A 13077-nucleotide genomic window follows, 5' to 3' on the forward strand; every position below is an offset into this window, starting at 1 on the left:
CAAAATGCCAGCCACACGTGCAGGCGCGTGCCACCAGGTGTAGGCGTTATTCCTGCCAGCACCACGCTCTCCAACTGGGAGAACTGGAAAATCCATCCCTACTGATGCACCCCACGCAAAGTGCGGCCCCATCTCCTGCCCTACACCATGACCCTGGCCGGGCAGTGCGGCTCCAGCGCCTTTTATTGGTTTGGGATGCAGACCCGACCGCCCCATTGCGTTCCCTCATCCAACGCCCCATCCCGCTTTCCCCCCCTTGGCTTTTGGGGTTTCTGGGTGGGGGGCTGGGTCCAGCGCTGCCCACCCACCCCACGGTCTCCATCCTGAGAACGCGGATGAGGGGACGGGGACCAGCGCTGCTCCCCATCCCTAAAGCCACGTCCCCGTTACGCCGAGTGCAGCTTCTGGTGCCGGCGCAGCTGGGACTTGTGGCGAAAGCCCTCCCCGCACTCCACGCAGATATAGGGCTTCTCGTCGGTGTGGGTGCGCCGGTGGCGGATGAGGTTGGAGCTGACACTGAAGCGCTTCCCGCACTCCCCGCAGCAATAGGGCTTCTCCCCGGTGTGGGTCCGCTGGTGCTGGATGAGCGCCGAGCTCTCGCTGAAGCGTTTCCCGCAGGCCCCGCAGCTGAAGGGTTTCTCGCCGGTATGGATGCGTTGGTGGGTGACCAGGTTGGAGTTCTGGCTGAAGCCCTTCCCGCAGGCGCCGCAGGTGTAGGGCTTCTCCCCGGTGTGGGTGATGCGGTGCCGCACCAGGTCCGAGCTGCGGCTGAAGCCCTTCCCGCACTCCCCGCAGATGGTGGGGCGCAGCCGGCCGCCCCGCAACCCCAGCAGCTCCTCCAGCGGCCCCAGAGCCCGTGGGTGCCCCAAAGCTCCGCTCTGGGGCCGCGCTGCTGCCGCTTTCCGACACCGCTTTGCAGGGCGACCCGGTGCCTCGCTGCCAGGATGGGCTGTGGGGAGAGCGGGGCTGGACTCCAGGATATGGGGCTGCGACCCCTCTGCCCCTTCCCCATCCCCTCTGCGCCTTCTTTGTCCCCCTTACACCTTCTTCGTCCCCTTCGTGCCTTCCCCATCTCCTTTGCAGCCCCTCCATCCATTCTACCCCATTTCCATTAACTTCTCCACGTCCTCTTCCCCTTCACCATCCCCTTCGCATCATCCCAATCCCTTTTCCACCCTATTTCCACCTGCTCCATCCCCTCTCCCCCTTCCCCTTCATCTCTGTGACCTCTGCCCCTTCTCCATCCCTTTTCCACCCACTCCACCCCCTCTTCCCCACCTCCATCCCCCTCTTTTCCCATTCTCACCTTCCCCGTCCCCTCTGCCCCTTCCCCGTCCCCTCCCTGCTTTGGGGACATCCCTGCACCCCAAAACTGGAACATCCCCATATTGTGTGATGGGGAAAACCTTGCACCCCAAAATTGGTGCATCCCTATACTGCGTGATGGGGACATCCCCGCACCCCGAGCTTGGGGTGTCCCCCTGGCTGTGCAGTTGAGACATCCCTGCACCCCCAAATTCGGGCATCATCCTGGGTACAGCCCAGGATGGGAGCACCCCCGTGCTGTGTGTGGGGTCAGGACATATCCATGCCATGGGGATGGGACACCCCCACGTCCCGGCATCACCTGGAGCACCCCCGCACCGCAGGACGGGAGCATTCCCATGACATGCAGATGGGGTGTCCCCACCACAATGGACTGGGACTTGGGCATATTATGGGATGGGGGCATCCCCGCACCCCCATCCCATGGGACTGTGATTTCCTCATGCTATGGGACAGGGACAGTGCCATATTATGGGATGGGGGCACACCTGGGTCCCCACCCTCCAGTGCTGGGACATCCTCATGTTATGGGATCGGGGCATCTTCATGCCATGGCACTGGGGTATTGCCCTATCATGGGATGGGGGCACCCTGCACCCCCCGGCACCAGGGCACCCCACACTGTCAGATCAGAGCACTCCAGGACCCCCCCGGCCCCACAGTGCCCCACAATCGTGTCACCCTCCCCACCCCTACGCATGAGCCCCCCCCAGCTTCCCGGCCCCGTCCTGGGTGGAGGGGGAGCAGGGGCTCACCTGCGGCGGTGCCCTCGGGATCCCGGGGGGGGTCCGGGCCGGACGGCCCCCCCTCTGCATCCATCACGCTCAGACGGGGAAACGCTGCTGGGGGGCGGCGGGCGGCGGGGGAGGGTAAAGCAAAGCAAAGGAATGGAGTGAGCGCCGGGGGTGGGGGGCACGAGCACCGCCCGCAGCACCAGGAACCCCCCCGCACTCACACCACGGCTTTGCCCCCTTCCCCCCCAGCTCACCGGGGCCGGGGGGCGGCAGTAGGGGCTCCAGTGATGGCGCAGCTCTTGTCCCCCGGACCTCCCCCCCCATAAAAAAAACACAACCCACCCGCAGTGGGGATGGGGACGGGAACGGGACCCCCCCAGCCGGGGGTTGCGGGGGACCCCGGCGCGCGGCCCCGCGTGGTGCTGGGGGGGGCGAAGGGGGGGGCGCGGGGGGGTCCCTACTCGTGAATGGTGGTAGTGGGGGGGGGCTCAGAGGGGGTTATGGGGGAATTGGAAACACCCCCCCATGTTGTGTGTGGTGCTGTGCACTTGGGGATGCAGGGGGTACAGGGGGGTCCTTTCTGCCCCTCACCCTCGCACCCCGCATCCATGTTTGCAGCTGATGGGGCTGATGGGGGGCGGGGGAACATCCCAGAACTTCCCAGTGCATCCCAGTACATCCCAGTACATTCCAGTGCAGCCAACACTTTCCATTGCATCCCATTGCATTCCAGTGCATCCCAGTGAATCCCAGTGCACCCAGTGCAATCCAGTGTGTCCCAGTACATCTCAGTATATCCCAGCATACCCAGTACTTCTTATTGCATTGTAGTACTTCCCAGTGCACCCAGCATTCCCACGGCATCCCATTGCATTCCAGTATGTTCCAGTGCACCCAGCACTTCCCAGTGCATCCCAGTGCTCCCCACGGGTGGTCACTGTGTGGGTGACATCGGGGTGCCCCCACTCCCGTGCTCCAAGTCCCAGTGCTCTGACCCACCCTGGCCCCAGGGCCTGGAGAAAGGACGGGACTGGAGGCCACTGGTGTGATCTGGCCTGGGTGTCACCCAGCACAGGGACACTGGTGTCACCCAACATGGGGACACCCCGGTGTCACCCCCCAGTGACACCCAAGCCCCAGCCCCATGGGGACACTGGTGTCACCCTTAGAGGGACACAGGGACATCCCGGTGTCACCCAATGCAGAGACCCAGTGTCACTTTCACAGGGCCACCGTGGTGCCACCCTCAATGGGATACCCCGATGTCACCCCACACAGGGACCCGATGTCACCCACCCCCAGCCCCGCGGACAGCGGCTGCCCAGCGCCGCCCCGCATCCCCGAACCCCCCAAATTGGGGCCCCCGGCACCCGCTGGGGGAACACGGAGAGAGATGATTGGCGGACAGCAGGCTGGGGGGCGGGGATTGAGCGGAGCAGAGCCTGGCGATTGGAGGAACTCGGATCGTGAGGGCGGGACTGATGAGAGGGCGGAACCTAGAGAGGCGCCGCGCTCTGATTGGCAAAGAGGGCAGAGGGACGAGGTCAAGAATCCTCTGCGCATGCGCAGCCGCTGTCTCCTTTCACTTCCGGGTGGTGGCGGTGACTTCCGCCTCCAGTTGGCCTTGCAGCGACTGCGCCGGTTCCGGGGGCCCGGGCCCCGTCCGCGTTCCAGGACGTCGGTGTGCCCAGGCTGCACCTACTTCGTACAGACTCCTCCCTCCTCCGGTGCCCTCTTCTCGCCGTCCCACCCCGCCCCGGCATCGCTTGGGGCTTGGGGGCCAGGCCGGGCCTGGCGGGGCGGCGGCGGCAGGCGGGCGGCCCGCAGGATGTGGTACATCATGCAGAGCGTGCAGAGCAAGTACTCGCTGTCCGAGCGCCTCATCCGTACCATCGCCGCCATCCGCTCCTTCCCGAGAGACAACGTGGAGGATCTGATTGGACGGGTGAGCGGTGGCGGTCCCAGACTATCCCCGTTAATGAAGGGGTGGAGAAGGGGAGGCTGCGGGGAGGTCTTATGGCGGCACGCAGCTCCTCACTGGGCAGCGGAGGGGCGTGCACTGAGCACTGTTCTGTGGTGGGCAGCAGGGCCCAAGGGAACGGCATGAATCTGCGTCAGGGGAGAGTCGAGGTCTTGGGGGGGGGAGGGTTATTAGGAAAAAGGTTCTGCACCAGAGGGAGATGGGCACACAATGGAGTAACTATGAGCCAGAAGCGTGCCCTAGTAGCCAAGAGGAACAATGGTTCCCCGAGGGGCACTGCACAGAGCATGGCCAGCAGGGCAAGGAGGTGCTCCCCCACTCTGCTCTGCACTGGGGAGGCCCCATCCAGAGCACTGGTCCCAGTGCTGGGCTCCCCAGATCAGAGCATACAGAGAACTGCTAGGAGAGCTCTCCAGGCGGTGCAGAACTGGTGGGGGCCTGGAGCAGCTCCTGGTGGGGACAGGCTGAGAGCTCTGGGGCTGTTCACCTGCGGGAGAGAAGGGGAGGGGAGATCTGATTGATGATTATCAATGTCTGAAGGGTGGGGATCAAATGGATGGGGGAAGGCTCTTTTCAGCAGTGCCAGAACAAGGAGTGATGGGCACAGAATGGAAAATAGGAAACTTTGTAGGAATATGAGAATAAAACTACTGTGCTTTGAGGGTGCAGAGCTCTGGCACAAGTTGTCCAGAGAGGTAGGAGAGTCTCTTGCTTGGGAGGGATCCAAACCCGCCTGGGTGTGTTCCTGTGCCACCTGTTGTGGGGACTGGACTGGGGGACTCTGGAGGTCCTGCAGGGACACCAGTTCTGTGATTTCTGTGGATCCTTTCCAACTTGGGAGATTCTGCGATTTTTGTTTTTTTTGGCCATCTGGGAACATGACTTATGGATGTCCATACTCTAACCCCACGTGCTGGCTGTTTCTGCAGGGCGCGGATGTGAACTGCATGCATGGCACTCTGAAGCCGCTGCACTGTGCCTGCATGGTGGCTGACGCTGACTGCGTGGAGCTGCTGCTGCAGAAGGGAGCAGAGGTAAACACCTCTTTCAAACAGGGTCGCAGTGTCGTGGTGCTGGAGTCTTTGCTTCCTTAGCAAGATGGAACCATCCATTTCAAGTGCTGCCAGACTTGTTCTTTGTCTTGGTGGCAGCTGCTCTGCTCTCTTTTAGTGCAGAATGAGTCTGGGTGAAGGTGTATTGTGCAAACACAGAGGCAATTCCAACATTTCAGTAGTGTACCTGCTTGAAAATAGACTTGTATTGAAAGCCTGAAAGAAGTGTTAAACGTTGTCAGTCTCCTGCTTGAATTTTGGCAGCTGGTAGATTGCACCACCCACCTTGTGTGTGCTTTATTTTCCTCCTCCTGTGACAAGGAGGAACGTGACCAGAGTTCAGAGGAGGGCCATGAAGATGCTCAGGGGCTGGAGCACCTATTATGAGGAGAGGCTGAGGGAGCTGTGGGTGTTCAGCCTGGAGAAGAGAGGGCTCTGGGGACACCCTCCAGTGAATAGAGGGAGCTTAGAAACAGGAGGGAGAGTGACGTTTTACATGGGCAGGTAGCAGCAGTAGGAAAAGGGGGAATGGCTTTAAACTAAAGGAGAGGAGATGTAGGTTAGATGTCAGTGAGAAGTTTTTCACTGAGAGGGCAACGAGGCCACGGCACTGCTGCCCAGAGAGCTGTGGGTGCCCCTGCAGGTGCTCAGGGCCATGGATGGGGCCTGGGCGTCTGATGGAGCGATGGGAGCAGTCCAGGGCAGGGGGTGGAGCCGAGGGAGCTTTGAGGTCTCTCCCGACCCAACCATTCTATGTGATCTGGGGAGCGCTTCGTGTCGCACCAGTATCAGTCACCGTGCGTCTTCCCACCCCGTGCCCTCCTCCCGCAGGTCAACGCCTTGGATGGCTACAACCGCACGGCCCTGCACTACGCGGCCGAGAAGGATGAGACCTGTGTGGAGATCCTGCTGGAGTACGGAGCCGACCCCAACGCGCTGGACGGCAACAAGGACACGCCGCTGCACTGGGCCGCCTTCAAGAACACGGCTGAGTGCGTGCGCTCGCTGCTGGAGAACGGCGCCCTGGTGAACGCCCGCGACTACAACGACGACACGCCGCTCAGCTGGGCCGCCATGAAGGGCAACCTGGAGAGTGTCAGCATCCTGCTCGACTTCGGGGCGGAGGTGCGGGTGGTCAATTTAAAAGGGCAGACCCCCATCTCGCGACTGGTAGCGCTGCTGGTGCGGGGACTGGGCACGGAGCGTGAGGATTCCTGCTTCGACCTCCTGCACCGCGCCATCGGACACTTCGAGCTGCGCAAGAACGGCAGCATGCCCTGGGAGGTGACCAGGGACCAGCAGCTCTGTGAGAAGCTCACGCTGCTCTGCTCAGCACCCGGCACGCTGCAGACGCTGTCGCGCTACGCTGTGCGCCGCAGCCTGGGCGTGCGCTTCCTGCCCGAGGCCGTGGAGCAGCTGCCCCTGCCCACCTGCCTGAAGGAGTACGTGCTGCTCCTCAGCTAGGCACGGGGCAGCCACGGGCACGAATTCACTGCTTGATGTGTGACCAGCAGGCGCTGGATGGACAGCGGGACCCACCGATGGGCGCCGTGTCCTCTCCTTGCCTGTAGCGCTTGCTCCTCACGAGCTCCTTCTCTGCGTTTTCAGCCTTGTCAAATGAACAATCCTCCCTTTAACAAACGGCAAATTCCGTCCCACCTGCTGGATTAACCTGTTCTTTTTCTCTTCCCATTGGGGTTGACCTTGGGGAAAGCAAGGCTTTCTGGGTGAGAGCAGAGAAATCTCTCCTTTCTGAAGGACTCAAGGCGCTGCAGGATGCGGAGAGGCCCGGTGGGTGAGCATGTGCAGTGTGAGTCCATTCCTTGGAGTGAGCATCCGCAGCCTCCTCTCTGCACACAGCGCCGGGGACAGACACGGGACTCCCCTGCTGGCGCCCAGAAGAGCTTTGTTCACCCCCATATCTGTAATTTTTCAGATGTATCCAGGGAGAATCAGTGCTTTAGGGAAAGAGAGAAGGTGGGGAGCCCCAGGGATTGCAGTGCTTGCTGAAGAAAACCCTTTGTGGCACCGATGGTATGAGGACTGGGGAGTGAGGAAGTGCCCTGACGGATGCCTGAGCAGTGAGCAGGGCCCTGCACTTGCTGCACTCTCACCAGAAATTTGGCCACAATTGCAAAAGGAGGAAACCTTTTCCCTGCTGTCCTGAGCGGCTTTGCCCCGAGCGCAGGATGGTCTTAAGCGGGAGCTTTGCCTCTGATCTGCCATCCAAGAACCCATTGGAGTTCTGGGTTTGGTTTTGCACTGCCAGCTCACAGCGCCGGGGCTGCTTTTATTTATGTGTGTGGAACGCGTGTGTTTGGAGGCACAGGCAGCAGCTCCTCACGTGGCGGAGGGACACAGGGCTGCAGGTGAGGACGCGGAGCCACTGCCTGCCCCGTGTCTCCCCAGCTTCTGTCCACAGAAATAAATGGCTCCTTGCAAGCCATGCTCTGGAAGGTTTGTGTTGCACAGCCAGGGCAAGCGGGGTGGTGCCCTGTTCCCGTTTGTCACCTGAGAATCCTCTGGGAGAGCCGCCCTGAGCTCTCAAAGAGGAGATGAGAAAGGGTAAATGTGGATAATTACTCTGGGGGAGAAAGTAAGGTTGTATTTGTATGGCTGTGCGTGCGTAGCAGCCACGTGTGCCTTTGCTGGTGGGTGAGTGCCGGAGAGTGCGAGCACAGTTCGTGTTTGTCACCACCACTGAGCAGTGCTGGTTTATTGAAGCGTCACAATTCTGAGTTTCAAACTAAAGTGATGCCCTAGAGACTCGACCCTTGCTTTTAGGTCAATGCAACGTCCTGCCACAACGCGAGCCGCTTGCGGAACGCTTTTCTCTTTAAAAAGCCCATAAAACACCTGGCTGGATCTAAACCAGCCCAAAATTACCCTGAGGAAACCCTCAGCTTCAGGAAGACTGCTCTTTCAAAAGTGAAGATGCTGTGGGGGATTTTTTTGGGGGGCGTTGTTCAGAGGGTCCTTCCTCACATGTGGGACTCCTGGGAGATCCTCTTCTGCCTGACATGCTCCATGAGCGCCTTCTCCGAGGTGTCCAGCTCGATGTTGTACTTGGCCAGGATCTTCAGGATGGGGCGCAGCTTCAGCCACCACTGCTCCTTGGGGATGCGGTGCCTGGGGAGAGGGAAAGAATGTGAGCCCTGCACTGTGCTCCTGTGGCAGTGCTGGGGGGGGGTGGGGGGGAACCTACTCGAAGTCTGTCTGCTCCTTGAGCTCGGTGAGGGGTTGGAAGACCAGGCTGCGCTTGCGCATGCCCAGCAGGCACGCTGAGTCGGCCGTGTTGGCGAAGATGCGACCTGCAAGGAGCGCCGGGAGTGGGCTCAGCATCACAGCCCCCCTGAGGAGGGGGCAGCGGAACCCACGCCCACAGAGCACAGCGGTCCTTTGCTTTGAAATAGAGGAGCAGGAAGGGTGAGCGTGCGGGCGCAGCTTGGGCAGGAGCTGAGTTTTGGTGATCTGCGATGCGCGGTGTGGCTGCAGGAAGGGGAAGGGGCTTCGCAAACACAGACAGGACCCCCCCGGCTATGCCCCCATGGGACCCACCGTGTCGGGAGCACTCCTTGATCTTGCCAGTGATCCAGGCCACCGACTTAGCGCCCATTTTAGTGCCAAAATTCCTGTCGAAGGGAGTCGGGGTGCCACCCTGCAGAGGGAGATGGGAGCAGGTGGCAGGGGAGCTGCGGCTGAGGGGCTCCTGCCCGCTGCTGGGGGCTCACGGCATGGCCGCACCTGCTGCATGTGCCCCAGCACGTTCTTGCGGCAGTCGAAGATGCCCTTGCCCTCCTCCGTGTAGAGGTTGTAGATGAAGTCGGTGGTGTAGTTCTCGTTGCAGCGCTCGTTCCTGTGTGAGGCGACGGGGGCTCAGGGGGCGGCTCATGCATACAGGGCTCAGCCGATGCCTCCCGTGGCCCCATCCGTACCTGAGCACCAGCCCGCGCTTCACCGTTGTCTTCATCTTTTCGGTTAAGTGCTCCACATTGATCTAGGGATGAGAAAAAGGGGTGTTCAGGGCTGGGGTTTTGGGAATGCTGTAGGAATAAGAGCAACACCCCCATCCCTATGGTGATGGTTGGTTGGGGGGGACACAAGCAGGGTTAAATGCCTCCCCCTTCCCTGCAGTGATGCTCAGTTTCAGAGGGACACGGGCAGGGATGAATGCAGCCCCTGTCCCTTAAGCAATGCTCAGTTTTATGGGAACATGGGCGTGGATGAACGCATTCTCCATCCCTTCAACATTGCTCAGTTGAGTTGGGATGCGATCAGGGATAAATGCAGCCCTCCCAGCCCCATGGCAATGCCGGTGGGTCCCCACCTGCAGGTCACGGATGCTGAAGTGCTCCTCAAAGATGTAGGCGGCATCGGCGCCAGCCGCCAGCCCCGCCATGGTGGCCAGGTACCCACAGTAGCCGCCCATCGTCTCGATGATGAAGACGCGCCGCTTGGTCCCTGCCGCCGACTGCTTGATGCGGTCGCAGGTCTGCGGGGTGGGAGGAAGGGGTTTGGGTCGGGGGGTGTTTAATTATAACCAGAGATTGGGGGCCGGGTGCCATGGGGGTGCTGAAGCCGCACCGTGGTGATGGTGTTGAGAGCTGTGTCAGCACCGATGCTGAAGTCAGAGCCGGGGACGTTGTTGGAGACGGTGGCGGGGATGACACAGATCGGGATGCAGAGCTCCTCAAACTTGGCTCTTCCTTCCATCAGCTCCAGGCTGCCTATGAAGGCCTGGGGGAAAGGAGGGTAAGGGGACAGCACCGGGAGGTGCCCCCCCAGCCCCACGCCACCCCACTCACCTCGAAGCCCCCGATGATGATCAGCCCGTGGATGCTGAAGCTGCTGATGGTGGCGCTGATTTCCTCAAAGTATTTCTTGGGCAAGGTCCTGGCCGAAGCGTGGGAGGGTAAAGCCTCCGGGGGTGGGCTTCGCCTGGGCCCCCGCACCCAGATTTCCACGGGGCAGCGTTACCTCTTCGTCCCCAGTTTGGATCCCCCCAGACCCGTCCAGCCGCCAACCTGATCCCAGGTGATATCTTCCACCTGGTGGGAGGGGGCGAGGGGGAAGCAGCAATGAGAAAATTGGGTGGGGGGGGCAAGAGGAGCATTTTGACATGCACCACCCTCGGCACACAGCATATCACTACCACCATACTCCAGTGCATGCAAGGCTGAGAGTTAAGCAAAGCCCCACGCTGGGTGGAGAGCCCTGTCCTGGGGGCTGCAGCTTTTAGGGCTGCAACCTTTCCCTGTGCACCCCCATCCCTGTCCTTTCTGTTCCTCTGTGTACTCCCATCCCCATGCATCTCCTTTCCCCATGTACCTCTCTTCCCCATGCCCTCCCCCCTATCATGCACCCCCTTTCTCCTTTGCTCATGCACCCCTTCCATCCCCGTGCACCCCCCTTTCTCCATGCACCCTTTTCCAATTCTCTTTCCCACGTCCTCCCATCCCTATGCATCCCCTTTCCCTGTGTATTTCCTTTCCCCATGTATCCCTTTTCCCTGTGCACCCCCTTCCCCCACCCCGTGCACCCCCTTGCCCTCGCACTTTCCCGAAGGCGAGCCCCTCGAAGCCGTCGTGCACCGCCAGCATCCTGTGCCCGTGGATGAGTCCGATCCTCACGGTGGAGCGCACGGCTGCGTTCATGCCGGCAGCCGGGGCGCCCACGTTGAGCACAGCCAACGTGTACCCGCTCTGTGGGGTGAGGGGACAGTGTCGGGGGGGGTCTCGGTGTACCCCCTCCACACCCCATCCCACCTCCTTACCTTGGCGGAGGGTGGGCGGATGTGTGCCAGCAGCTTGTAGACATTCCAGTTATTTTGGAAACTCCTGGGGAAGTGAGAAGGGAGGGGAAGGAAAAAAAAAGGGGGTGAGGGAGCGCTGGGGATGGCCAGAACCCCGTGACCCCAACGAGGGACGTGGTGCAGCTGCTCACCGGCCCCGCAGTTTCACAGCATCGTCGAAGCGCTTCTCATTCATTGCCGTTGTCACGTCTTTGGTCTGCAGGGAGCAGAGATGGGCAGGTTTGCACCGCTCTCAACAAGTTTGCACTACACTGGCCAGGTTTGCACCGCACTGAGTTTGCACCCCACTGAGCGGGTTTGCTCCGCACTGGCCGGGTTTGCTCCGCAGCTCCGCATGCAGCCCAGGCTGCTCCGTGCCCGCCACCCTGCACTCACCACCTGCACGCACTCCATGAGGGGCAGGCGCACGGCCTGGTTCCCTGAGAGGCTGACGACGCAGGCAGGGGTATCAGGGGTCCCTTCCAGCAAGGCCATGACGGCTTCAACTCCCATCCTGCTGCCCTGCAGGGACGGGGACAGGGACGGGGATGTCACTGCGGCTCCGCTCAGCTGGGACGGGCGCAGGAGGGAGGGAGCTGCCTACCAGGATGCGGTCGAAGGCGGAGGGTGTCCCGCCGCGCTGCACGTGGCCCAGGATGGTGACACGGGTGTCGTAGCCCAAACGCTTCACCACCAGCTGCAAGACAGCGGGGTCGGCATGGGGACAGGGTGCCCAGACTCTGCCAGGGCCAACAATGGGGGCAGAAATGGGGGTCCCTGCATCCTGCTCACGTCTTTGACATCGTCGGAGGTGATGGCCTTGCCGTGCCTGTCAATGGCGCCCTCTGCCACGATGATGATGTTCAGCCTCGAGCCACCAAAACGGGTCTGGGGGAGATGGGGGTAACAATGGGGACAGGGATGTGGATCAGGATATGGATAGGGACAGGGAGAAGACGGGGATGGTGATGGTGACAGAGATGGGGACAAAACAGGGAGAAGAAAGGAGATGGAGATGGGGACAGTGATGGGAACAGGGATGGGGATGGAGACAAGGACAAGGCAAGGTCCAGGGATGAAAGTGGGGATGGGGATGGGCACATGGCACCCCGCTGCAGCCTGCCCCACCTCCGTGAGCCTCCGGCACAAGTGGTCCTCCCAGCCATCCTCAGGGGGGGCCTCGGGGATGAAGACCCAGTCAGCGCCACAGGCCAGGGAGGTGATGAGAGCCAGGTAGCTGGGGGTGCAGAAAAAGAGGCCGTGTGGGGCTTTTCTCCTTCTTGTTTCCTCAGGAGACAGACCCTGGTGGCAGCGTGGGGGACGTACCCGCAGTGACGACCCATCACTTCCAGCACAAACGTCCGCTGGTGGCTGCAGGAGACGCAGAGCTCGGTTACGCCCCATGGAAAGAGCGGGGACGCAGGCGCCCAGTTCCCCAAGGTGTGGGGCAGGGATGTCCCTGTGTCACCTCTGGGCCGTGGTGGTGATGGCGTCCACGATCTCCATGATGCGGTGCAGCGCTGAGTCGGTGCCGATGGTCATGTCGGTGCCGCAGAAGTCGTTGTCGATGGAGCCCACCATGCCCACGATGTTCAGGTAGCTCGACTTCTTCGCCTCCTCCGCCGTGATCCCCCCTAAAAGAGGGCGAGTGGGGTGGGACACCCCCTTCCCTCCGTGTCCCCCCCTAAACATCCTTTTGGGACAAAACTGCCAAAATCTCTGCTACTTCCACTGGGAAAAGCCCACATCTTGGTGCAAAATGTGCTTAAAGCAACGCGCTACAAGCTCAACAAGGAGAATTTTTTTTTAGCGGGGGGGGGGACCTTACCCGTTTTCAGCAGCTCGCCCAGGAGGCTGCTCCATTCGTGTCGGAAGGTGTCGGCACCGGTGAGGCTGCCGTCGCCGCCGATGACGCAGAGGTTGGTGATGCCGCGCTTCACCAGGTTGCGGGCAGCTTTCAGGCGTCCTTCGCGCGTCCGGAAATCCTGGCAGCGGGCGCTGCCGATGACCGTACCACCCTGCGGGCAAAGCCCCCCCCCACAGACAAAATGGGCACCTGCACCCCGGAATGGGCACCACGCTCCCCGCCAGCAGGCGGCTCCGGTTTCGGGTTATTTTCAGGCTCAGCCCTTTGCCCCCACGGCGTTGGGTTACAGCGGAGAAGGTCAGGGTGGCAGCACCCTGTGCCCCCCC

General features: G+C 61.4%; 3 protein-coding genes across 6 annotated transcripts in view; 1 reads left to right on the forward strand and 2 right to left on the reverse strand.

Moving 5' to 3' along the window:
• LOC110390904 (zinc finger protein 883-like) overlaps positions 1 to 2491 on the reverse strand; it is a 6506-nt gene extending 4015 nt beyond the window's left edge. The window contains exons 1-3 of the mRNA XM_021382478.1: positions 2282 to 2491; positions 2082 to 2168; positions 393 to 949 (exon numbers count right to left, since the gene is read on the reverse strand). Of these exons, the coding sequence (XP_021238153.1) occupies positions 393 to 949; positions 2082 to 2168; positions 2282 to 2384 (747 nt within the window). The 5' untranslated portion in view covers positions 2385 to 2491. The remainder of the gene's footprint in view (positions 1 to 392; positions 950 to 2081; positions 2169 to 2281) is intronic.
• A 1144-nt stretch (positions 2492 to 3635) lies between these two features.
• Positions 3636 to 7539, forward strand: ASB8 (ankyrin repeat and SOCS box containing 8). Its single transcript, XM_021382463.1, has 3 exons — positions 3636 to 4005; positions 4971 to 5075; positions 5925 to 7539. The coding sequence occupies exons 1-3, from the start codon at positions 3889 to 3891 to the stop codon at positions 6555 to 6557; spliced, it is 855 nt and encodes a 284-aa protein (XP_021238138.1). The 5' UTR covers positions 3636 to 3888; the 3' UTR covers positions 6558 to 7539.
• Positions 7540 to 7794: 255 nt separating this feature from the next.
• Positions 7795 to 12989, reverse strand: PFKM (phosphofructokinase, muscle). 4 transcript variants are annotated; one of them, XM_021382451.1, is made up of 19 exons: positions 12713 to 12989; positions 12353 to 12518; positions 12211 to 12255; positions 12013 to 12121; positions 11677 to 11772; positions 11489 to 11581; positions 11281 to 11406; positions 11037 to 11101; positions 10867 to 10930; positions 10649 to 10795; positions 10071 to 10141; positions 9899 to 9986; positions 9678 to 9830; positions 9421 to 9585; positions 9029 to 9090; positions 8838 to 8949; positions 8652 to 8751; positions 8299 to 8404; positions 8075 to 8222 (listed from the first exon to the last, which is right to left on the reverse strand). In XM_021382451.1, exons 2-19 carry the CDS (start codon positions 12463 to 12465, stop codon positions 8075 to 8077), a joined length of 1863 nt encoding a protein of 620 aa, XP_021238126.1. In that variant the 5' UTR covers positions 12466 to 12518; positions 12713 to 12989. The 4 variants fall into 4 exon arrangements, with proteins under 4 accessions (XP_021238125.1, XP_021238124.1, XP_021238123.1 ...); XM_021382450.1 differs by having other exon boundaries at positions 7795 to 8222; positions 8299 to 8751; XM_021382449.1 differs by lacking the exon at positions 12713 to 12989 and having other exon boundaries at positions 7795 to 8222; positions 12353 to 12699.
• Between the last annotated feature and the right edge of the window lie 88 nt (positions 12990 to 13077).

The sequence above is a fragment of the Numida meleagris genome, unplaced genomic scaffold, assembly GCF_002078875.1.
Source record: "Numida meleagris isolate 19003 breed g44 Domestic line unplaced genomic scaffold, NumMel1.0 unplaced_Scaffold244, whole genome shotgun sequence".
In the NCBI taxonomy this organism is placed as follows: Eukaryota; Metazoa; Chordata; class Aves; order Galliformes; family Numididae; genus Numida; species Numida meleagris.